This window comes from Heteronotia binoei, chromosome 21 (assembly GCF_032191835.1).
Source record: "Heteronotia binoei isolate CCM8104 ecotype False Entrance Well chromosome 21, APGP_CSIRO_Hbin_v1, whole genome shotgun sequence".
Lineage (NCBI taxonomy): Eukaryota > Metazoa > Chordata > Lepidosauria > Squamata > Gekkonidae > Heteronotia > Heteronotia binoei.
Genome location: NC_083243.1, coordinates 164,798,763 through 164,825,471, shown reverse-complemented (window position 1 = coordinate 164,825,471; position 26,709 = coordinate 164,798,763). Strand labels below are relative to the sequence as shown.

Sequence of the window (26,709 nt, the reverse complement as noted above, 5' to 3'; positions counted from 1 at the left end):
AAGCGCTTTTCAAGGGCAGCCCCCTGCAAAGCGCATTGCAGTAATTGAATCTGGATGTAACCAAGGCATGCACTACAGTCAGACTTTTTCTATCCAAGAAAGGTCACAGCTGGCTAACCAGTTGAAGTTTGTAAAGATATTCCTGGCCACAACTGCTTATCCAGCAGTAGGCCTGGGTCCAAGAGCATCTCCAGACATCAGAACTGTTACTTCAAAGGGAGTGCAACACCATCCAGAATGAGTGACCACTTAAATCCCAGGTGCTGTAATGGGGCTATTTTATATGCTTTTAGTTACCAAGAGTCTATAAAGTGGACTCTTCAGTTTTACTGCTCTTAGAGCAGGCAGGAACTAGGGTTGCCAAGTCCCTTTGACATGCCAGCAGAGGAATTTGCAGGGCATTCCTGGAGTGGGTGGGGACATTGTATGATGCACTGATGTCACCCAGACATCAGCACGCTGGCAATCCTCTGCTTTTCAGGCAAAAACTTTATGACAAAATTGGCCTGAAACCACAGTTTTTCCCAGAAAGCAGGGGGCAGAAGCCCACAAAAGCAGGGGATCCACACCTCTACTTGAAGAATAGTATCCCTAGCAGGAGCTGGGAAATGTTGGTCTGAGAGTAATGTTTCTAGTGCGACATAACAGAAGATTTTTGAACTCAGTAAATGCAATCATTAGGACATAATGTGCTTTGTTGAAATAGTGGAGTGATTTGATATCCCTCTTCTCATTTGGAAGATCCTGGCTAGTAGGATGAAAAACTCCCCTCCCCAAAGCTGTTCATTTGGATGAAGGATTGGTAGCTTCAGAAGAGAGTGCTGTGGGAACAGGTGGTTATTAGTAAACCAAACAGTCCTGTAGAAGGTTATAGAACAGAAAGCTTCCCACATAAAAGACAGGAATCTGTGGAAGCAGGCCCGTAGCTACAAGGGGGCCTGTGGGGGAACAGCCCCCCAACTTCTGGGTGAGGCCCCCTGACTGGATGCTCCAACCATAGCTCTGGGGGCTGCTGCTGGCCCCACCAGCAGTTTGGCCAGCTGGGGGCAGAAGCAGTCTCAGCCTCCCCCTGGAGTTAAAAGGCCAGCAGATCAACTGTTTGCGGGCCCTTTAACTCCAGGGTGGAGCTGGGGGTTTCTTTTGCTGCGGCTCCCAGCCCCAATCGCAGCCACTTCTCCTGCCCCTTCCCCTCCCTCCCAGCCCCGATCGCAGCCACTTCTCCTGCTCTTTCCCCTCCTTCCCAGCCCCGATTGCAGCTACTTCTGCCCTTTCCTCTCCCTCCCAGCCCCGATCGCAGCCACTTCTCCTGCCCTTTCCCCTCCCTCCCAGCCCCGATCGGCTCTGCTTCTCCTTGCCTCAGCTGCCTGCCTCTCCCCCCACCTGTTCCCATGAGTAGCCCCATGCCTACCGCCTACTCGGAGGGCTACTCATGACTAGGCAGCAGATCCAGTGACGGGCAGGGCGGAGCTGTGCTGCCTAGCCAGAAGGGCTAGGGCTGGCCCTGCCTGTCACTAGAGGGAAGGTCATGTGGGGCGCTGGGGGGCATCAGTGCCCCCCGAAAATGTAAATACCCCCTGACTTTCCAAATCCTGGCTATGGCCCTGAGTGGAAGAGTTATACTAGGGTTGCCAATCCCCAGGTGGGGGCAGGGGATCCCCTGGTTTGGAGGCCCTCCCCCCACTTCAGGGTCATTAGAAAGCAAGTGGGGGATGTCTGCTGGGCACTCATTATTCCCTATGGCAGGGGTGGCCAAACTGTAGCTTGGTAGCCACATGAAAAAGAAGAGTGGCAGCACAATATGTAAAATACAAAAATACAAAATATTGTGCAAAAACAAACACTCTTGACTGGTGTATACAAAATTCTATTGTCATGAAATGAACAGCCTACAACAGTGGGCATGCATTCATACAGTATAAATAGACAACAAACAAAAGTCTCAAAACAGTATTCCAAGGAGGACCCCACAGAGTCTCTGAGTTTTCCAAACTGAGTACTACGACTCAATAATAAAGTTCCACAGGAGTCCCTCCGTTGCTTGTTGACTTCTGAAGGAAAAATTCTAGCCTTCACGCAAACCCCGGTTTTGATTGTGTTCCGCTGCTCCTGCAGCTTCCTCGTAAGTCAACTGAAACCTCCAGCCAAGTTCTCTCTCAAACGGGTTTCAGTTGACTTACGAGGAAGCTGCAGGAGCAGCGGAACACAATCAAAACCGGGGTTTGCGTGAAGGCTAGAATTTTTCCTTCAGAAGTCAACAAGCAACGGAGGGACTCCTGTGGAACTTTATTATTGAGTCGTAGTACTCAGTTTGGAAAACTCAGAGACTCTGTGGGGTCCTCCTTGGAATACTGTTTTGAGACTTTTGTTTGTTGTCTATTTATACTGTATGAATGCATGCCCACTGTTGTAGGCTGTTCATTTCATGACAATAGAATTTTGTATACACCAGTCAAGAGTGTTTGTTTTTGCACAATATTTTGTATTTTTGTATTTGGTAGCCACATGAGGCTCTTTGACATATATTGTGTGACTCTCAAAGCCCTCACCACCCTGTTCACCAGCTTGGAGAAGACATTTCTCATTTGAAATCACTTCTCCAATGCAAGCCAGCCAGCAGCTTGGAGAATTCATTTAAAGTTAGAGCTGCTTTCTTTTCACCTCTCCCTCCTGCAATATTCCTTCCTTCCTTCCTTCCTTCCTTCCTTCCTTCCTTCCTTCCTTCCTTCCTTCCTTCCTTCCTTCCTTCCTTCCTTCCTTCCTTCCTTCCTTCCTTCCTTCCTTCCTTCCTTCCTGTTTTGTGGCTCTCAAACATCTGATATTTATTCTATGTAGCTCTTATGTTAAGCAAGTTTGGCCACCCCTGCCCTATGGAGAACAATTCCCATAGGGAATAATGGAGAATTGATCCACTGGTATCTGGGGCTCTGGGGGGGGGCTGTTTTTTGAGATAGAGGCACCATATTTGCAGCATTGCATCTGGTACCTCTCCTCAAAATACTTTCCAAGTTTCAAAAATATTGGACCAGGGGGCTCAATTCTATGAGCCCCAAAAGAAGGTGCCCCTATCCTTCATTATTTCCAATGAAGGGAAGGCATTTAAAAGTGTGTAGTCCCTTTACATGTGATGGCCAGAACTCCCTTTGGAGTTCAGTTATGCTTATCACACCCTTGCTCCTGGCCCCTCTCCCAGTGTCTCCTGGCTCCACCCCCAAAGTCCCCAGATATTTCCTGAATTGGACTTGGTAACCCTGTTATACTGAAAGTATACCCATGAGGAGAAGCTGGGCTTCATAAACATCTATGGAAAACAGTCCTTTTGATATTTAACGTACCAACTATTTCATATATTTTGCAGATATCTACCAACTCTTTGATGGTTGGTTGATTGCCATAATTGTAAATCCATCTGTAAGACATTGGTTGCTTCTCCTCTCCTCTCCCCGCCCCACCCTTGTTTAAAAGAGAAGTTTGGGGCTGTTTGCCAAGTAGCAGAAAAGCAAATTGAAGGAAATTATTCTTTCAGATCCTGAGAAGATACTGTGTTTCAAAAGGAAAACAATTCAAGAATTCAGAAAGCCCAGACACCTGGGCACCTGAAACTTTTAAAATGCTGGCATCTAAAAATCTGATCCCATGGCCCTGCACAGTCCTGGTATCTGAAAATGTAATACTGGCACTTAGGAACTGGAAATACTTTTTCAGCCCAGTAAACTGATACTTGAACATCATAATAGTAAATAAATTACAAAGTAGTTGGCTGTTAAGAAAAGAGCTTTATGCACTCACAAAGGTAGTATAAAAATGGTATACTATGTATGTGAGTGTGAGAGAGAATCAGCTTGTGTATAGATATAAAAATGAGCTAATGTGCAATCTTAGATGTAGACCTTCATACAAATAAAGACTTCTTTGCCCTTGCTTTAGTTGATAGGTCACCTTCCGGAATTCCTAGCTGAGAATGAGAGAGAATTTATTCTGGTACCATCTGGCAACTATTCCCAAAGACCATTCCTCTCTGATGGTTAATTTATATTCACTAGCTGAAATCTTTTCCTTTTTTAAAACTATACTCACTATTGTTTCAGTATAAAATCACTGGTTAGCTGTTCTTACTGCTCGGTAGATTCAAAAAGTGTAGTACCCAATTCAATTTTATGTTGGCAATTGCTGTTTTCTAAGTGCCTTGCCAATATGATTTCTCTCTGCAAAAACATCCAAATGGCTGGTCATGCTCTTGGCCTCTCCTTCTCTCTTTTTACAGGAAAAAAAAAGCTGTCTTCTCTATACCGATCAAGGCAAGATAGAGAGGGCATTTGATTAATGGGGAGTGCAGTCCTTGCTTTTTCTCCTGCAGTTCTGCTGAGGTTTGTTTGATGTCCTTTCTGCTTATTTCAAAGGATTTTAGATGTATACCTTACAAGAAAGACCCAACTTATATTGTTCACATATTCAGCTATACATTTAAAATACTGTGTATTATTTTGGGGGGTGAAGATTATCTTAATGCTGTACAGAGCAAACCCGCCCCCCCCCCAAAAAAAACCCAACCTTGACTTGCTGAGAAGAGTAGAAGGATCAGTGCAGGCTTGAGAGAAAAATGTTGGATTAGGAATACGTTTTATGGGAAAGGACCCACAAAGACTTATGAGGGACAGGAGATTCTATTCCCTCCCCCCCCTCCCGCCACCACTGGCTTGCCTCCACTTTTCCACTTTCTCCCCCATCACTTTTCCACTTTCACCACCATCTTCTGCTGGCTGCCATGTTTTTGTGTGCCATTTTGGGTTGCTATAGCAACTGATAAAAACTTGTAACTGTAATTAAAAAAAAATCTTGTAACTCTGTCTGGGTTACTACAGCAACACAAAATATTGCCTGACTTCTGGCTTTGTTGTTTAGTTGTTTGCACATGTGCAGATGCCACTATCAGTTTTGGGCAGAAGGTTACTCCCAAATTCATATTCAAAAATTCAAATTCAGAATCAAATTCAAAAATTTGATTATTTTTATTTATTATATTAGATTTATGAATATCCCAATACCTGGGTGATATACAGCATAATAAAAATATTTTCAAAATTTAAAAACGAGTACATAAAAATATTACTACAGCAATCTAAATGATCAAGTGGCAAAGGCAGCAGTTATCTCCTAATTCCAGACTGTGAGCACTCATGGGTGTGTTGCAGGGGCGGGGGGACAGCTTGAGGGGAAAGAAGAGTATGGGAGGGTGCCAGCCAGAATGGAGACTGTCACTGCCCTCAAACAAAGGCCTGGTGGAATTGCATAAGATCCAGCAGGGCCTTGATGATGTTTGGCAGAGAGTTCCACCAGATTGGATGTAGGACTGAAATGCTGTGGCCTTGGATGAGGACAGCCAGATATGTTTGGGACAAGGGATCACCAGCAGGTTGTTATCCAGGGAGAGAGTAATGCCCTTCCAGGGACACACTGGGAGAATCAGTCCCACAGATATGTCAGTTCCTGACTGCTCAAGGCCTTAAAGGATAACACTAAAACCTTTAACTTGACCCACTACTCCACTGGAAGCCAGTGTAGCTGGTGCAGCACAGGTTGAATATGTGCTGTCCGTGACATTCCTGTCAGGACTTAGAATCATAGAATCATAGAGTTCGAAGGTACCTCCAGAGTCATCTAGTCCAACCCCCTGCACAATGCAGGAAACTCACAAATACCTCCCCCTAAATTCACAGAATCTTCATTGCTTTCGGATGGCCATCCAGTCTCTGTTTAAAAACCTCCAAGAAAGGAGAGCCCACCACCTCGCAAGGAAGCCTGTTCCACTGAGGAACTACTCTAACTTTCAGGAAGTTCTTCCTAATGTTGACACGGAAACTCTTTTGATTTAATTTCAACCCATTGGTTCTGGTCCTACCTTCTAGGGCCACAGAAAACAATTCTGCACTATCCTCTGTATGACAGCCCTTCATGTACTTGAAGATGGTGATCATATCACCTCTCAGCCATCTCCTCTCCAAGCTAAACATGCCCAGCTCCTTCAACCTTTCCTCATAGGATTTGGTCTCCAGACCCCTCACCATCTTCGTTGCCCTCTGAACCCATTCCAGCTTGTCTATATCCTTCTTAAAATGTGGTGCTCAAAACTGAACACAATACTTCAGGTGAGGTGTTACCAGAGCAGAGTAAAGTGATACCATCACATCACGTGATCTGGACACTATACTTCTGTTGATACAGCCCAAAATTGCATTTGCCTTTTTAGCCACCACATCACACTGTTGACTCATGTTCAGCGTATGATCCACTAAGACCCATCCTATAACCATGCATTGTTTTTTTCCTACCTAAATGCAGAATTTTACATTTATCCCTGTTAAAATTCATTTTATTGGTTTTAGCCCAGTTTTCCAGCCTGTCAAGGTCATCCTGTATCCTGTTTCTGTCTTCTACTCTATTTGCGACCCCTCCCAATTTAGTATCATCTGCAAATTTAATAAGCATTTCCTCTATTCCTTCATCCAAATCATTGATAAAGATGTTGAACAATACAGGCCCCAGGATAGATCCTTGAGGCACTCCACTTGTCACTCCTCTCCAACAGGATGAGGAACCATTCGCAAGCACTCTTTGGGTGTGATCTGTCAACCAGTTACAGATCCGCCTAATGGTAACAGGATCCAAACCACATTTTACCAACTTGTCAACAAGGATAGTATGTGGAACCTTATCAAAAGCCTTACTGAAATCAAGATAAAAGATGTTTACAGCATCCCCCTGATCCAGCAAGGTAGTCATTTTTAAAAAATAAATAAGTAAAATCAGGTTAGTCTGACATGACTTGTTCTTGAAAAATCCATGCTGTCTTGTGCTGCCACATTCTATACCAGTTGGAGCTTCTAGGTCAGTCTCAAGGCCAGACCAGCACAGAGCAAGTTGCAGTAGTCCAGCCTGAAGATGACCATTGTATGGATAACCATGACTGGGTTAAGGTGCAGCAGGAAAGGAGCAAGTTGCTGAGTTTGACACAAATTAAAGAATGCCATCCTGGCAATATGTGTGACCTGGGTCTCCATATTCAGGGAGGCTACCAAGATCATGCCCAAACTCCTAACTGACTATGCATATCAATGGTGCCCAATCAAGAGCAGGACGCCTGTGCCTCAATCCTGAGGGCCCCCCCCTCAGCCACATTACCTCTGTCTTTGTTAGGTTCAATCTCAGCCTGCTCTTTGTTAGCCACCCCACCATGGCCTCCAACCCCACAGGCAAATTTTGCATGGCAATGTCCAGGTGGCTACTGAGTAACAGATACAGCTGGGTGTCATGAACATACTGATGACACCCAAGCCTGAAACTTGATATCAGCTGGGCGAGGGGGCACATATAGATGTTAAATAACATTTGAAAGAGAAGGGCTCCCTGAGGGATCACACACAGTGGGAGGTGTCTTGACAGCACACTATCTCCCAGCACCACCCTCTGTCCCTGACCATGGAGGAATGAGGTAAGCCACTGAAGGGCTACCCCACAAACTCCTACATCAGTGAGGCAGTATGTCAAAAGGCCATAACCATGTCATATGCTGCTGTAAGATCTAATAATAATAGCAGCTCTGACCCACCTTGATCCAGCTGTCTACAGAGATCATCTCTCAAGGAGACCAACACTGTCTCCATCCAATGGCCAGGGCAGAAGCTGAACTGGAATGGATCTAAAGCTGATGTGTCATCCAGGAAACCCTAGGGATGTTTAGCTACCTCTCTCTCAGTTACCTTACCCAGGAATGACAAATTGGAAACTGGGTGGTAATTGGCGGGATCAAGAGGATCCAAGGTAGGTTTCTTTAGGAGCAGTATAACAATGGACTCTTTAAGACCCTCTGAATAGATCCCTGTTTTTAGGGACCAGTTGACAGTTCCCATCATTTCCTCTCATCACCAGCTTTTACTAGCTGCAAGGGGCATGGATCTAGAAGGCACGTGGTCTGTCTGGCAGTAACTAGGATCCTGTTGTTATGCATTAGATGTCCTATTAGATACAGAGGTGTTAAATTTGTGGGAAGGGCGGGATATAAATCCTAAATAAATAAATAAATTTAGTTGGAAGATCTGTGGAAACCCTCTCTTACAATAAAAATAAAAACATATCTGGAATTAAACAGCTTGAAAAGTCATCTTTACACACTCCCCCCCCCCAGCTAATTGTTTTTGAAAAAAAATCCGAACAGATTATAAAATAATTACAAAACCAATCACAATATAAAACCAATACAACTAAAAAACAGAGGAATGCTCTTTATTATCTAAAACACCAAGCTAATTATGTAGGAAGAAGGTAAACTCACAAAGAAGTCTGTCTGGTGCCTGAATGCTAATGTGTTGATCCTTGCTTAAAATCAAGGTGAGATCAACTATTGACTTCAAAAATGGGAAGAAAGTTGAAAATCACTTTGGAACAGATTAAAAATATGAGGAGCAAACCACTGCTGCCATTATAGCACAAACCACCACTCTATAGAGGCAACTGGGCCTGGCAAGAAAAATTCCATTCCCTGTGACTGATAAAAACTTGTAACTTGGTCTGGAGACACGTATCAAGTGGTTTCTTGTCCACAGGTCAGCGCCAAAGAAGGAATCCTTGAAAGTGTGCAGGTATTGATATTTACTGTATGTCTTAATTCTGCCCCGTAGTTTATTGTTCTCTTGATGCTGTATTATTTTTATTCTTTTTCTGCCATGTTTTTAATTAAAATGGTTATTGTGAACTTGATGACTTCTTTGAATTCAGATTTTAAAATGAAATACTAATACTATCTATATGCAATCGAGCTTACTTAGTACTGTTACTTAGTGCTGTTCTCCAGTGCTCCACATAGGGCCCCAGGCAGGCTCCCTGCCCACCGCCCCCTCCACCGCTGCCCCCACCTGCCCTTTGCAGCACTGCAATGCGGCAGCACACTCCATCATCCCCTCCTCAACAAGACTCGGCTCCCCGCCGCCCCTGCCACCTCCCACCCCTCCTTTCCCCAGCACAACACTGCGCTGTTCTCCGCCCCCCTCCCTAGCCTGCACAATTAGAGGAACAATGAGACTCGGAGTTGGCCCTACCAACTTCAACAGGGCCCAGGCTGATTCTAAGTTGTTTGAAGAGCAGGCTGAAGGAGGAGTTTCGCCCCTCCCTCACTTCCAGAAGTGAGGGGGGAGAAGCCTCCTTCAGCATGCTCTTCAAATAACTTTGAATCAGCCCAGGCCTTGTTGAAGCGGCTCGAGCCTCATCGCCTGCCCCCCGCCAGGCACAATCAGAGGGACGCTGCAATGAAGCTTGGGTCACTTCGACAGAGCCCGGGCTGATTCTAAGTTATTTGAAGAGTGTGCTGAAGGAGGTTTCTCCCCCCCCTCACTTCCAGAAGTGAGGGAGGGGTGAAACTCCTCCTCCATGCTGCTCTTCAAACAACTTAGAATCAGCCCAGGCCCTGTCAAAGTGGGTAGGGCCAACTCCGAGACTCATCACTCCTCTGATCACAGGAGCGGGGGAGGAGGGCGGAGCATTGCATAGTGCTGTGCTGGGGAAGGGAAGGGAGGGGACAGGCAGTGTTGGCGGTGGGGAGGGGAGAGACAAACAGGCAATTGCCTTGGGTGTGGGGGGAGCCCAATATGGTGTCTCCCTTCCCAGCACCGTAGGCAGTTGCCTAGTTCACCTAGTGGGTGAGCCAGCCCTGCTCTCATAAATTTTGGCCCTCTTTCTTTGACCTGAGAAAAATGGATAGCTTGTTTGTGCTAATGTGAAAACCCAATCCTGATTGGTGTATATTTTGTGACTGAAAGAGGATGATTGAACTGCTTTAGTGTGACTATGGGCACTGCCATCTGAAACTTGTGTGGGTCACCAGTGCCAGGCTGTAGGCACTCCTCACTTGCGTTCTGTGCCTTCAAGGCCAGAAGTATCTTGTTTGAGCTGCATCATAGGCCAGGATCAATACATGGAGTGGAGAAGTCTTTTCAATTCACTTAGGCTGAGTAAGGGCTCTGTTTGCATCATCTTTCTCCCAGAAGCAATTTATTGAATCCTTCCCTTCAAGTTGTAGTAAATGTGAGTTTGAGTGATGGGAGCTCTCTGGCTAAGAGATTCATATTACACAGGAGAGAAATCTCCTGCCAATATACAATTAAGATCCCTCTTTGACTGCTGCAGCCCAGCCAAGACAAGGTGCCCTAAGAGACCTTTTGGTTGCATCTGACCTACTTTAGTTAGAAGGGCTTTTCTGCCCCTTTAGAAAGCTTTTTGATTAAATACATACAAGAATGGCCAAAACGAGTGTGTTTTCTGTAATTATTTGTGTTATAAAATTTATACCTTGCCTTTCTACCTTTATAAATAGCACCAAAGGGGTTAGCAGATTTAAAAATACATAATAAAATTACATATCGAAAGCATTAAAACCAACAAAAATACATAATTAAAACGAAACCTAAGGTAAAATACACATACAAAAAGCATAAAAGCAACAAAACATTGGGCAGGAAGGAGGGATCACTGAAGGAGTGTCAAATGAAACAAAAACTCTTCATCTCTTGGTGGAAGATGGCAACTGTCTGTCCCATTACAGACAAATTTGGGTGGGTAGTCAATGCTGTGTTAGTCTGAAGTAGGAGAACAAAGTTTGAGTCCACTGGCACCATTAAGACCAATAAAAGTTTTGTTCAAGATATCAATTTTCATGTGCACACCCGCTTCCTCAGATACAATGAAATGGGAATTACTAGTCCATACATGTAGGTAGAGGGTGAGCAGTAAATTAGCATACAGCATAATGAAGATATTTAACAGATTCAAGGACCAAACAGGAATAACAAGCTTAATTTATATGTTTGCAATTTACAATTGAGTTTAATTCCAGGGGGAAAGGATAATGAAGGAAATAAACATGGCAACATTGGAAATTGATGAGCAGATGTATCCTTAATTGTGGAATGCTGAGAGTAATTAACTGAGACCCTGCCACTGTGCTACATCTGTCTCCTTTCAAGCATGGAGGTGACCTTGCAGCATCTTCTTCTTTGAAATGGGGCAATTGACATGTAGAATTATCTCCCCTATCCCCAGATCAGAGAAATACATCCCAATCTACCATTCCAAATTACATTACATTCTACTATTCATTACGCTACATTACAATCTACTGTTCTAATCTATTATTCCAAATAAGAAATGAAATAAAGAGGACAAAGGGCCCCTCTGGTGGGTTGGTGAGAATACAGATGTAAGGGCTGAATGAGATTAGCATACATAATGAGATAAGAAACCAATATCCCTCTTAAACTCTGGGGATTCCATTGTTCTGAGTGTTGTAATAACTTGCTTCTCAGCAGTTTCCCTTTGCAGTCTGTTCCTGAAGTTCCTCTGCAATAAAACAGCTACTTTGAGGTCACCCGCTGAATGTTCTGGAAGGATGAAGTGTTCTTCTACAGGTTTCTTAGACTTATGATTCTTGATGTCAGATTTGTGTCCATTTATCCTTCGGTGTAAAGTTTGGCCTGTTTGACCTATGTAGAGAACCAAAGGGTATTGTTGGCGTTCAATGGCATATACAACAGGGCCGTAGCCAGAAAATTTTGGGTGGAGGGGCCCAGGTGAAAAAAAATTTGGTGGGGGGGCCGCAGGGCTTGACTTCTTCTTCCAGCAGGGCTTGGCTGCTTCTGCTTTCCACCTCCACCTGCCTCCAGGTGAGGATCACTTCTCCCTACTACTCAAGAGAAAGCCCATGCCTGGCTGAGCAGCCTGCAGCAGGCCAGAGTCCAGTGAAGAAGCCCCCCCCCCCCAACCTTGTCACACCTAGTATGTGCATTTGGAGCACTCCTACAAAACCAGTTACATTGAAGGATCACAAGTGACTAATTTTCAGTCTGCTATGGCAGGCAGCTAAAATCCTTGTACTGAAAAATGATGCTTTCCCCCATGAATCGCATGGCAGTCCGCGGAACAGTCAGCCGTTTACAGAAGTGGGATGGACCATTGATGGGTGGGGTTTAGGCTCCTAGCAACCCTCTCGGTCTCCCCCTCTGCTCAGGCAGCAACATTTGTTACCACTCTCAGCCCTCTAAGAAGGTTGGGTTGGAATGTGCTATTATAGCAGGGAGGAGCAAGATATCGCGGTGTGTGTCAGTCCTCGGCAAACATATGAACATATGAAGCTGCCTTATACTGAACCAGACCCTTGGTCCATCAAAGTCAGTATTGTCTTCTCAGACTGGCAGCGGCTCTCCAGGGTCTCAAGCTGAGGTTTGTCACACCTATTTGCCTGGACCCTTTTTTGGAGATGCCGGGGATTGAACCTGGGACCTTCTGCTTCCCAAGCAGATGCTCTACCACTGAGCCACCGTCCCTCCCCTGCACAGTCATTTTAACTAAGCCGTCAGTGCTGAGTGACAGCCGCCGCCAAACAGTCATGCCATACTGAGCAGACTTTCATTTGTTGCTGAGGGCTTCAGGAAGGACATGACTCTCCCCCACCTTTTAGGATGCAAGTTGTTCAGCCAAACGGGCAACCACTTCCTCCTTCAGCTCGCTTGCCTTTCCAGATCTTTGCCACCACCTCAGAGGCAGAGGACAGCTTGGAAAAGGACCTGTGGTAGCACGGAGCCCCTGGTCACGCGGGCCCCAAGATGTCTGTGGCATTTGCAGCCCCCAGGTGTTGTCGCTTTCTCTCACTCTGCCCTTCACTCTCTCTCGCTGTCCATCTTTCTCTCGCTTTCCCCCCCCCCCCATGCGCTGTTGCTATCTCTCCCTTTCTTGCTCACTCTCTCACTGCCCCCCCCTTTTAACTCAGCTTCACCACCTCCACTCAGCAGACGCTGCTTGGAAAGAAAGTGTGTCGAGTTCCTAGAGGGCGGCTCCAATGGAGGAGCCCTATAGAGGGAAAGGGGGTTTAAAAAGTGGGGCCGTGCCCCCCATGCCCCTAATGTAGCTAAGGGCCTGATATACAGTGTTAGAAGATGAGAATGTGTCTTGTAAAGATACAACAAAACCCTAAAGGATCTTGAATTCTTTTCAAGTTTTGATCTGGCAGACCTAATATTATATCATTTTTATAAGGTAAAGGTAGTCCCCTGTGCAAGCACCAGTCATTTCCGACTCTGGGGTGACGTTGCTTTCACAACGTTTTCATGGCAGACTTTTTATGGGGTGGTTTGCCATTGCCTTCCCCAATCATTTTCTATACTGCGTCATGAAATCCAAATAAATCCTAAGCAGCAAGTCATTTTGGACGTTGGCTGTTGCATGGGAGGTCAGGAAGCAGAGCACCTGTCTTCACTGAAAGCAGCTATAAGGAAGGAGAAAGGTTGATAAATGCACCAGGAGGAATGAGGCACCCTCAGGGCTGTAGGATGTATTCTGAGTGCATGTGGCCATGTGTTGAAAAGAGTTCTTAATAGTCCTTTACTCCAAACAGAGCTTATCCTTGCTCTTATGTAACATTTGCACTTCGTATAGTTAAACATGACAATGATGAGCCACAGCAAACTGCTTACTGTAAGTGTGATGAAGGAGATTTTTATAAGAGCAGTATGCTTTTCCTGGAGGCAAAATAGTCCTAACTGTCTGGAAACTAAATATTTTCAAGGCCCAGTGCCACAGCAAGCCTTTCTGTTGGCTCATGCATACTATCTGAAGGACACATTCTCTTCCTCTATGCACCCAGAATCCAAGACACCTTTTTAATAGCTTCTAGCAAAAAATGTTCACATGATCTCCCATTGGAACAGACACAGTGTGTGGCCAAGACTAAGCTAGGAAAGGAGGAGGAAAAGTACTGCACCTTTTCCTAAGTTTGCAGTGAGAAAATATGAATGTGTCAGGTGAGGGGAAGGGATTGCTACAGCGTGGAGCTTTCATCACCCCCGCCCCCAGTCTCTTATGTATGAAGGGATAAGAGGTACTCCCTGATCTCTCCATGATTATTGAGCATACAAAGAGTGTTAATTGGTATGTGACCAGTAGTAGTAATTGATCATCAAAATGAAACTGGCCCATTGAACTTCATGGCAGAATAAGGATTTGAACCTGGGTCTCCTAGATTCCAGTCTGACAATCCTGTTAGAGTCTGGGGTTCCCCGGGCTGAATCCAGTAGGGTGGGGCCTTGAGGGTTCCACTTTACCCTAACAGCTCTTAGGCTGGCCTCAGACAAATGGAAGGGGAGGAGGGCTTCAGCTGCACCCTGTTCCTTCTGTCTTGCATCCTGCGCATCCCCTTGTACCACTCCTGTGCTCTTCTTTCCTGGCCTGCCCATCATGCTCCACTTAAAGCTCCTCTGCAGGCACCGCCATACCCCCAGACTCACCAATCCTCCCACAGTGTCCTCATCCTTTGAGACATGCCGCTCCTCGCTCCCCCCCACCACAATCACCCTTTGCTTCGGCATCATCATTAGGTGGAGCTTTCCTCCCTCAGCCTTGCCTTGTCATCCAACAGTTCTCCCACCACCCTCACCAGCATCCTCTTCCCTACCTCACTTTTCCCCTGTCTTTTAGAGATGTGGCATCCCTAGCATCCCTATCATTGCTGGCTTTTGGGAGGCTTGCCCAGCCTCACTCATAGTGGGCCCTGGGTTGAGGAGTAGCTCCACAGCTGGCCCACTCTCCCAAATTGTTCCCAGGGCTGCTCTTCATGCCAGGATGGCCCAATATATTCCCCCAAGAAAGGAGAGTCCCTTGCCTTCACCCCCTTGGATGGTGCGTGGGGGGGCAGGGCTTCTACCCCCAGACAAATCCAACATACCGTGGGAGTGTCTTTGCCTCTTAAGTTTTCCGTATTGTGGTCTCTGACATAGAGAGCCACCCCAATTCCATTTTATCTTTCTTTGCATTTCTTTATAGCTCATATCTAGGGATACCGAATACCATAAGTTTTCCTCATCCTGCTGGAGTGCCATCTACTTCCAGTTCATTCTCCTCCGGGAGTTAAAAAACTGCTCTTCCATTAGTTTGGTCTCATTTCAGTTCAGGCTGAACCTGTTTCTTACAATTACATCTCTCCCCCCCAAGTTCCATTATCTGGGAGGGGGAGAGACTTCCTACTACCTCCATCTTCTCATCCACACATTGAAACCTCTAATTTTCACCTGTAATTGGCTCTTCATGTGGAACAAGCAGCATTTCTAAGAATGTCACCTTGGAGATTCTGGACTCTTGAATAGCAGCATGTTCTTTTCTTTTTAAAAAGTTTTCCCCCTATTTTCATGTTTTTCTATTTTTTACATTTTTATTAGAAGTCGAACTCCTAAACAGAAAAAAAATAACAAAATGCTTGCAAAGCTACAGATAAGTCTCCATAAAAGGTTTCCAAATATCTAAAAATATGTCCATGCACAATTGTGGTCTGTACATGAAATGTTGATAAGGCTGTAAGGGTATAATTAGTGATTGCCGTGAAGCAGTAAAATGGAGGTTCATGGAGGTTCGTAGTTCATGGGGTCTTGCAAACCATGAACTTTTCTGTTTTATGAACCAGCTTGAGGTTCATGTTTTGTGATGCAGTGTGGCTTGTAAACACCATTTAAAGGGTTTTAATGGCTTTTAAATGGCTTTTGCAAGATGTTCTACCATCACGACAGAGGCATGACTTGGCAAGTAAACTCAGAAGGCATTTAAATGCCTTCTGAGCTCATTTGTGAGTCTGCAGCATGGCTTTCAAAAACCATTTAAAGGGATCCCTTTAAATAGTTTTTGCAAACCACCACAGCTACACAATTTGCAAGTGAACTCGGAATCCATTTGAATGCCTTCTGAGTTCACTTGCCAAGTCATGCCACCACACAGCTTGGAAAAGGCATTTGAAGAGACCTCAAGTCTTTAAATGTCTTCTCCAAGCCCAACCACTGGCACCAGCATGACTGCCAACACAAATCACATGGATCTCCCAAATCCACCTGGGATGCTTGCGGAAGGTTCATGGGGTGGGATGGCACAAACTGAGGTTCACAAACCATGAACTGAGCCTAATTTGTCATGAATTGTGGTTTGTGCCCATTCCTAGTTGTAATCCAGTCCACTGGATTATTGGAGGTAAGCATTTATCCTTCCAATGTTCTAATATGTTTTTTAGCAACAGTAAGAGCATGGAGAGTCCCTTTTTCTTCTCCAAGGGCCACACAACTACACTTCCTAACATAATTGGTGCTAATGTGAGCCATAGCCACTGGCTCCTCCCTTGCATTCTCTACCAGCCTTTTTACACAGCATGTAAGGTCTGTTATCTGTACCCCAGCAATATCAATACACCTATCACAGATCTTCTAAGGCAGGTGTGTCAAACTCGTTTGTTATGAGGGCCAGATCTGACATAAATGAGATCTTGTCGGGCCAGTCCAGGCCATGTTGGGCCGGGCCATGTTTTACCTATTTAAAATTAGGTAGCAGAGATATAAATTTTATAAAGGACACAAACACAATTAAAGATTTTTTTTTAAAAAAAACTTAAAACATGCTTAAAACATTAGCACTTGTTGGTTTCTTTGTATTTCTCCAATGGGATTCAGGTAACTAAGTGGCACCTTTAATAAGACCAAAGTAAGAGTTTTTAATTCAAGGTATAAACTTTTGTGTGCATGCACACTTCTTCAGATACAATGAAATGGGAAGTTACCAGTTCATACATATATGGTTCGGTAACCATATAAACTGAGCTTGTTATTCCTGTTTGGTCCTTGAATCTGTTAAGCATTTCATTATGCTATATACTAATTCATTGCTCACCCTCTACCTATATATTTCCACTGGTAATTTCCATTTCTTTTTATTTGAAGAAGTGTGCATGCACACTAAAGCTTATACCTTGAATAAAACTTTGTTATCTTAAAGGTGCCACTAGACTCAAACTTTGTTCAATAGCAGTAAGTGTCTAAGGAAGAAATACCATGATTTCTCAGTAACAAAGTGTTGTGGTTAGAGTGATTGAAGAAAATACTGAAATCTCTGCAATAGAATAACTGTATAGAAGGCAAATATATCTGGCTAGTCGTAAAAACTGTGTTGTAATAGGTGATTTTAACTACCCGCAGATTGATTGGGTCGATATGTGTTCTGGTCGAGAGAAAGAGATTGAGTTTCTAGATGCTCTCAATGACTGTGCTATGGAGCAGATGGTCTCTGAACCTACCAGGGGTGGGACGATCCTGGATTTGATCCTAAGTAATGCCCAAGACTTGGTCAAAACCCTTGGGGAAGCTTGGAGGCTATTTAAAACTACAATCCTAGAAGTTCAGATAAAATATATACCACAAGTTAGGAAAGGCACAAACAGGTATAAGAAAAGGCCTGCATGGTTAACAAACAAAGTAATGGAAGCTGTAAAAGGTAAGAAGGACTCCTTTAAGCGGTGGAAAGCTAGTCCAAATGAGATTAATAAAAGGGAACACAGGATATGGCAAATCAAATGCAAGACTGTGATCAGGCAGGCAAAAAGGGACTATGAGGAGCATATTGCAAAAAAATAAAATAAAACCAACAATAAAAAATTCTTCAAATATATTAGAAGCAAGAAACCAGCCAGGGAGGCAGTGGGGCCCTTGGATGACCAAGGGGTCAAAGGATTACTGAAGGAGGATAGGGAAATGACTGAGAAGCTGAATGCATTTTTTGCCTCCATCTTCACTGTGGAAGATAAGAAGTGTTTGCCTGCTCCAGAACCACTTATTTTGGAAGGGGTGTTGAAAGACCTGAGTCAGATTGAGGTGACAAGAGAGGAGGTCCTACAATTGATAGATGAATTAAAACCTAATAAATCACCAGGTCCGGAAGGCATACATCCAAGAGTTCTGAAAGAACTCAAAGTTGAACTTCTGACAAAAATATGTAATCTTTCATTGCAATCTGCCTCCGTTCCTGAGGACTGGAAGGTAGCAAATGTCACCCCCATCTTTAAAAAGGGTTCCAGAGGAGATCCGGGAAACTACAGGCCAGTCAGTCTGACTTCAATACCGGGAAAGTTGGTAGAAACCATTATCAAGAACAGAATGAGTAGGCACGTTGATGAACACGAGTTATTGAGGAAGACTCAGCATGGGTTCTGTAAGAGAAGATCTTGCCTCACTAACCTGTTACATTTCTTTGAGGGGGTGAACAAACATGTGGACAAAGGAGACCCGATAGATATTGTTTACCTTGACTTCCAGAAAGCTTTTGATAAAATTCCTCATCAAAGACTCCTTAGTAAGCTCGAGAGTAATGGAGTAAAAGGACAGGTCCTCTTGTGGATCAAAAAACTGGCTAATTAATAGGAAGCAGAGAGTTAGTATAAATGGGCAGTCTTTGCAGTGGAGGACGGTAAGCAGTGGAGTGCTGCAAGGCTCTTTAACTTGTTCATAAATGATTTGGAGTTGAGAGTAAGCAGTGAAGTGGCCAAGTTTGCAGATGACACTAAATTGTTCAGGGTGGTGAGAACCAGAGAGAATTGTGAGGCACTCCAAAGGGATCTGTTGAGGCTGGGTGAGTGGGCGTCAACGTGGCAGATGAGGTTCAATGTGGTCAAATGCAAAGTAATGCACATTGGGGCCAAGAATCCCAGCTACAAATACAAGTTGATGGGGTGTGAACTGGCAGAAACTGACCAAGAGAGAGATCTTGGGGTCGTGGTAGATAACTCACTGAAAATGTCAAGACAGTGTGCGATTGCAATAAAAAAGGCCAACGCCATGCTGGAAATTATTAGGAAGGGAATTGAAAACAAATCAGCCAGTATCATAATGCCCCTGTATAAATCGATGGTGCGGTCTCATTTGAAATACTGTGTGCAATTCTGGTCACCGCACCTCAAAAAGGATATTATAGCATTGGAAAAAGTGCAGAAAAGGGCAACTAGAATGATTAGGGGTTTGGAACACTTTCCCTATGAATAAAGGTTAAAACGCTTGAGACTCTTTAGCTTGGAGAAACATCGACTGCGGGGTGACATGATAGAGGTTTACAAGATTATACATGGGATGGAGAAAATAGAGAAAGAAGTCCTTTTCTCCCTTTCTCACAATACAAGAACTTGTGGGCATTCGATGAAATTGCTGAGCAGTCGGGTTAGAATGGATAAAAGGAGGTACTTCTTCACCCAAAGGGTGATTAACATGTGGAATTCACTGCCACAGGAGGTGGTAGCAGCTACAATCATAGTCAGCTTCAAGAGGGGGTTAGATAAAAATATGGAGCAGAGGTCCATCAGTGGCTATTAGCCACAGTGTGTATATATATGTGTGTGTGGGGGGGACAGATCAGACAGGGGTGGGGTCAGGCTGCACATATCTTAAAATGTAATGCCAGGTAGTGGAGATACAAACTTTAAAAAGAATACAGAGAAACACAATTAAATATATTATTTCTTACTTAAAATACTAACATGCTTTGTTTAAAATGGAAAGGGAGGGGATAGTGAGATTTGGCTATGCAATTTTAAAAATAAAATATCAAGAAAAAACACAAGGATCACAACAGAAACTAAAAATATAAACAATGTATATATATATAATGCTCTGGGCTTAGGAAAACACAAAATGGCTGGGCATTGCAAGCTTCTCTCCCTGCCCCCAGGTCTACTCAGATTGGCAATAGCTCTTCGAGGTAATATCCCCCTTTGGCTTTGGGTTCACAGATTAGAATACTCAGTAGGCACTAGTTCTAAGGTCCATTCAGCAGAGACATGCTGGCTCAAAGCATCAATCCTTTATTTGCAAAGTCACACAACTTCAACAAGGAACAGCTTCTAACTGGCCATATAAATGCTGAAAAGTGAAACAGCTCCACTCCATTAAAATACATTGCTGCACAGACAAAGCTGCAAGGAAAAAATGGAATGGATTTTCCATGAAAGTCTCTGCGCCCAGATACTCCCAGAGTAGTCTATCTGGGCACAGAGATCTTAATGGAAAGTCCATTCAGTATTTTCTTTACAGCTTTGCAAGCCCAGAATTGCTTCCCACTTCAGCCTGCAAAGACAAGGAAGAAGGAGCTGGGAACTTTGGCAGCCCCAGAGCTTCAAAGGATGAGGGCAGGGAGAAAAGAACCACACGGGCCTGAGTAAAGCTCTGGGCAGACCAGTTCTGGCCCATGGGCTGAACATTTGATACCCCTGCTATAAACTGTCCATCTGCAAGGGATGTAAGATAGCAGAATGAGGTTAATGACCCTCACTCTGAAGGTTGGTTTTTGTTTTTTACTTTTAGAACTGCACTTTGTTTTAAACCAATTTCTGAAAAAAGAGGGATATGGATTCCTAGTATACAATCTGATTTTTCCTCATATGACTCACTATGAAAGACTTCTTTGGGAATACTTTTGCAGATTTGAGGGAAATTATCTGATTTAACTATGGACCTAAAGTGGGGTTGCTCTCTTTGCCTGGTGTGGGGCGAGGTCTAATAAAAGCCATGACCTCTTTTCAGTCTTCTCACCCCCTCGGGGTATCTGTTTTTCCTTTCCCAGATGGTGAGCGATTGACTGAGGTGACAGATCCTGGCAGACGATCGGCTGGGGCCCATGTGGCATCTCTTCACAGGAAGGTTGATGATTCCAGCGAGAGCCGGGAGGATGAGCAGATGGTAATCTTGCTTGTGCTTGGTCTCTTGCTTTCTCTGTGTATTTTGTTAATTGGAAAATAGTTTCCTAACAGTTTGTGTTTGGAAGTAGAGACACCTTCACAACTGTTCTGATTACGACACATACTAAGGGAGATGGGGTTCTAACCTATCCCAGTGTACTTGGAGGTTAGTGGGGAGGAGTCCTGTGTTTATGTGTTTTGAGATCTGGAGAATGAATCTTAATACATTTGGAGACATTTTTAATAATGAGAGCCAGAATTCTCTCATGATCCTAATCAATATTGCATGGCAGTATAGTGTCCAGATGTATATCCAGGACCTACAAATTTAGCTTCACCTTGGTAGACGAACTTGTGCTTGACAATGACTCTGTTCCTTCTCTGCTTCTTCTCCCATTCTGATCCACTCTTTTGAGCTGAAGAGAAGACTTACCTCTACTTAGCTACCTGGAGAACTGAGGGATAAGTTTTTACATTTTGCCTTGTTCTCAGTTGGCAAAGGGATTTTTTTTTGGGGGGGGGGGTGCACTTCACAAGCCCAATATACTGTCAGTAAGATTGGGTCCTTCTTCAGAGCCTGATGAAGGGCAGGGGTGTCTCCCTGGCCCTGTTTTGGCTACAGAGACACTTCCAAAGCAGCTAGATGTCTCACACAAAATGAGAAATGGCTCCCACCTGTCTTGAGGCTCTGAATGATGGAAGTTTTTCTCAGATTGAAAGATACACTCAGCTGTAGCAAGCTGGCAAGTGCAGCTGTGGACCATTATAAATATCTTACTTGACTAGGGTGCAAATATGCCTTGCGGCATGAGCAGTGGTTTGTCCCTTGACAAATTATTTATTTACTATTTGGATTTATTATCTGAATTTTTATCTGTCCCATCCCAGTAATACAGGATGACTTACAATTAGACACACACAATTCAGTACAGTCACACATGATTTAAAGAATCTGAACAAAAACTGCACTGACATCACTTTGTCATCCCAGTGCCAAATTTATCCCCATCTCCTTTCCTTCTGATTCTTTCGCTCTTTCCGAGGGAAATCTCTTCCCTGCTCCAAGCACTTATCTTTCTGAGATTAAGTAGTGAGGGTGGGGGAGTTGAAAAGAGCAAGGGGCAGTTGAGGAGATAAAGGGGAGATATGTGTCAGTGTGCTAAGTGCAGTCAAGTTGTTTCCAATTTACAGCAACCCTATGAACTAATGACCTCCAGAATGTCCTGTTATTAACAGCCCTGCTCAGGTCTGTGGCTTTCTTTATCCAGTCAGTCCATCTCATGCTGGATCTTCCTCTTTTCCTGCTGTTTTCAACTCTTCCTATCATTATGGACTTTTTCAGTGCCTTTTGTCTTTTCATAATATACAGTAGCCTCAGTTAAGTCATTTTAGCTTCTGGGAGAGAGTTCAGGCTTGATTTGATCTAGAATCCACTGATTTCTCTTTTTTGGTACTTATGGTATCCATAAAACTCTCTTCCAACAACACATTTCAAAAGGATCTACTGTCTTCCTGTCAGCATTCTTCATTGATGAACTTTCACACCCATATATAGTAATTGGGAATACGGTGGCATAAATTAACTTGATCTTGGTCACCAGCAACACATCCTTACCCTTGAGGATCTTTTTTAGCTCTTCCATGGCTGCCCTCCCCAGTCACAGTCTCCTTCTGATTTCTTGGTTGCAGTCTCCCTTTTGCTTGATGATGTAGCCAAGCAGTAGGATTTTTGAACAATTTCCATTTCTTCATTGTCAGCCTTAAAGTTGTGTAATTCCCCAGTAGTCATTACTTTTGTCTTCTTGATGGTCAGCTGTAACCCTGCTTTGGCACTTGCTGCTTTAACCTTCATCAGGAGTTGTTTCAGATTTTTCTGCCAGTAATGTGGTGTTATCTGTATATCTCAGATTATTAATGTTCCTTCCACAGATTTTCACTCCATCTTCATCTAAATCTAATCCAGCTTTCTTTATGATATGCCATGCATATAGATTGAAGAGATATAGAGATAAAATACATCCTTGTATGACACTTTTGCCAATTGGAAACCATTCTTTTCCTCCATATTCTGTCCTAACACTAGCTTCTTTTCCTGAGTACAGGTTGTGCATCAAAACAATCACGTATTATGGCATACCCATTTTTTATATAAACCAGCCATAACTTTTCATGATCAACACAGTGAAAAGCTTTGCCGTATTCTATGAAACATTTCTTCTGAAATTCTCTCATATGCTCCAGGGGAGATAGGTATGCTAAATTCCCTTTAAAGTAGTGAATAGTACACATGAGAACAATATTGACAGCAGGAAATGGCAATCTCTAACGTGTAGTCTTGGTAGTCAGCAGCAGAGTCCTATAGAGTGCTTCCTTTGGGAAATGTCATTGTGAATGTAAAGGGCACAGATTTCAGTACATGGGACATTGTTGTGAATCTCTTTTGAAAGAAAGTAATTGTTCTTTAAGCAGTGACTCATTCAATATGGCATTACTTTGTAGTCCAAAGGGGAGATTTGCAAAGCCTCTGCTGTAGATGCAGAGGTGCCCCCACCCCACCCCCGAGTGCTGGTTAATAAATCGTTCACATCCTATGGCTTTATGACAGAGCCCTGCCTATACCCAGCATCCAGTCAGTTTCTTCAGGCAGGTTGTGAATGCCAGAAGAGAAACTTAGTGTGCAAGAGAACCTAATATCACCATTATTTGAGGTATTGGCATCTTCAAGAGACAGTATCAATAGTGATGGTTTAGAGCAACTATCATAAGCAGAGGAAATGGCAGTATTTTATATACCCACACAGATGCTAATTGAATCCTGTGCACAGGGCCGAATTAACAATTGGGCAAAAGAGGCACTTGCCTATGGGCCCCCATGCCTTTAGGGGCCCCGGGCCAGCTCTCCCTCCACTCCAGTTTCCCCCAGCTGCTAGTTTGCCTCTTCCTCTACCCGCCCCTTCCCCTCAGCTTGCCTGCCTTGCCTCCTCCCCATCGCATCCCCCTTCATCCACCCACCCCCTCCCCATCACTTCCCTCATTGTTGCTTCCCTGTTCGTCCTCTTCTCTCTTCGCCTGACTCCTCCCCATTGTTTCCTTCTTTGTCCGGCTTGCAAGGCACTTTCGGTCAAGTCAGGCGGGGAGGAAAAGGAAGCTGTTGCAAAACTCCGTCTGGGCTCTGGTTGAGTGGTGGGCAGCAGACACAGGGCACTTCCCCCCCTCACCTGGAAGCAGAAATCCCAATCGCCTGCAGCAAAAAAAAGTAGGAAAGCCAGCCAGGCAAGCTGGCTCCATCACACTGGCCTGCCCTTCAGTGGCTCCTCAGCCCCTCTGCTGGTCTGGCAGTGCCAGACCAGCCAACACTGGCTCTCAGGAGCGATGGGGCAGGGAGAGAGGTGGAGAGAAAAGCCAGAAGACTCCCTTCGCAGACGCACACACACGAGCTTGTCTGAAATGATCACCCTCCATACACACTTTCCTTTTTACTGTCTTCTTTGAGAGGTGGAAACAGGGCTTCTTCTTCCCCCAACCCTCCTTTCTCATTCTCTTAGCTTCAGTTGCTTCCCTTTGGCTTGAGCTTGAGTCCTTCCATGAAACTGCTGCCAGAGAGCTTACTCTGACCCTATTCTGAGTTTCTTCTTTGGTTGCTGCTTTTCGCTTTAAATCTGGACTCTTGTCTCACTTTCCTTGCCTGACCTAATTTATTGCACTCAGCAGGGCCGGCCCTTTCTCAAACTCTAACCAAGTCACTACAAGAGATTCAGCAAAAGAGCTCTTGATCGGTGTAATCAAAACTGTTTTTTTGAAGTCACATGATTCAACTCTGTCGCCTTCTTTGCAGAGCAGCTAATCCCATCCCCAGCACAGGCATGCAAGACACACTCTCTTTTTGAGCTCAAATTCAAATTTTGTTAAATGGCTCCCAGGCAGATGAAGGAGCAGCATGTAGAATGGGGAAGACACAAAGCCTTCAGGTGGGAAAGCTAACAGCCTCCAATTTCCTTATACGTGAGTGTAAAGTGGAATCTAATCTTTGTGAATTGCTTTAACACTTAAGTACACACTTCCCTGTTCCTGGGCTCTAGTAAGCAGCTCTCTCCTTAGGACAGTCAGACAAGAGGCTTTTATTAACCCCCTTCTTCCCAAACTGTCAATCTGATGCTTGGGGAAAATGTTATACAAAATTGAAGAGTGACAGTTGGTACCCACAGCTTTAGAATAAGAAACCTGAGGAGTTTTACAGGATCGGTTTCTCAACAGCCTCCTCTTCTTTCGAGATTTATTGACTAAACACAAAATGGTCAGCTGGAATCAGTGTTCCTCAGACCATCAAAAGAAAAAGGGCTTCACTCAAAACTATGTCCAAACAAGCAATTAAAATTGCCCAGGTAATTTATGCTGGACTTTTTAAAAAAATTAAATGGCCCAATTGACTGTAACTCTAGTCAGACTGTGGACAGACTATTTATTTATTTATTACATTCAATTTATATCCCGCCCTCTCCGCAAGCGGACTCAGGGCGGCTCACAATATTATACAATACAATCAATCCAATAAAACATATAAAACCATAATTTACTTATTTCAATTTTAAAACCATTCTATGGCGCTGCTTCAGCACAATTCAAGCGGTATTGAATTCTCGACTGTGACCACCAGAATTCTATATGATGTCCGGTGGCAGCCCTTTTTCAATTAAACAGCAAAAGCCTGTTTAAACAATTCGGTCTTACAGGCCCTGCGGAACGCAGACAAATCCCACAGGGCCCTTATGGCTTCTGGAAGGGTGTTCCAAAGTTCTGGGGCTGCCACCGAAAAAGCCCTCAATCTCGTTACATATAACCTGGCTTCTTTTGGCCCGGGGCGGACAGCAAATTTTTTGTCCCTGATCGCAGTGCTCTCTGGGGGATATATGGAGAAAGGCGGTCCCGCAGATAGACAGGTCCCTGACCATAAAGGGCTTTAAAGGTTAATACCAACACCTTGAAGCGAACTCGGAACACAACAGGCAACCAGTGCAGCTCTCTCAGCACTGGCTGAATGTGCTCCCATTGCGGCAGCCTCATTAACAGCCGTGCTGCAGCATTCTGCACTAGTTGTAGTCTCCGGGTTAGCATCGAGGGTAGCCCCATGAGGAGAGCATTACAGTGGTCTATTCTTGAGGTGACCGTAGAAGGCTCCCCTGTGTTTTCTGTTTGAGAAAAGAAAGGATTGTTGTATTACTTGTTTTCACAAATATTTTTTTAAAAATAGCAATTTCTAGTTGGTTTCTTTTTTGGGGGGCGGGTTGTGTGCGCGCACCTGGAAGTCATGTCAGCCTCTAGTGACTGACCTCTGTTGGAGGCCTGGAGGATATTCAGAGAGGTGGCTAATAGAGCCTGCCCTCCCAACTTTGTTATTCCAAGGAGGTCTCCCATCCAAATACTTGCCAGAGTTGGCCCTGCGCAGCTTCCGAGATCTGATAAGGTCAGGCTTGCCTGGGCTCTCCTGGTCAGGGAGCAATTTCAAGTTTTGTGTTTTTCATTTTCCCCATAATTCATCTGTTTTTGAAAATTGGTTATCAGTGAGGGGGGATGGCACCAGAAGTTAGTCTTGCCTAGGGCACCAGATAGTCTATAGCTGGCCCTGCTTGCAGCACTCAGAGCCTGCACGTGCAGCCAGCAACTGAGCCCCTCTTTCCCTGATTTGCCTGGTGAGGCTGGCGTCCTCGCCAAGTTTGCCTCTCTCTGCCTTTCCCCCACAGCTCTGTCAAAGGGGCTTTTGTGAAGTTGCCTGCGGGCTGCAGTGGGGCAGGCACTCTGTCTCTGAGATAACTGGCAAGGGGACCCCCGAGATTTTGACTGCCTAGGGGCCTTCACAGGGTTACATCCGGCACTGCTTGTGCAGGAGCAATAACTCTTAACATGCACACTTCTTCAGACGAGGCATGAGGTACAGTAAAGCAGAACCACATATAGCTGGTGGGGTTTGGAATTTCAAGTGGTACAAAGCTAAAAACCAATAGCAGAATAGTAAAATTAACAAATTCAGAAAACCTTTGATCTGGGTTGAATTAGCATGGGAAACCATAAAACAGTAACATGTCAGAATGTGAGAATGCCTGTTAATTATTCTATTGCTAATAAACCTGGGTCAAAAAGAAGGCATTTCTTCT

The 26,709-nt window shown here is 44.4% G+C and overlaps 1 protein-coding gene across 1 annotated transcript in view; it reads left to right on the top strand.

Moving 5' to 3' along the window:
* B4GALNT4 (beta-1,4-N-acetyl-galactosaminyltransferase 4) overlaps positions 1-26,709 on the top strand; it is a 324,261-nt gene that overhangs the window by 162,613 nt on the left and 134,939 nt on the right. Inside the window, exon 2 of the mRNA XM_060262908.1 lies at positions 20,446-20,561. Within this exon, the coding sequence (XP_060118891.1) occupies positions 20,446-20,561 (116 nt within the window). The remainder of the gene's footprint in view (positions 1-20,445; positions 20,562-26,709) is intronic.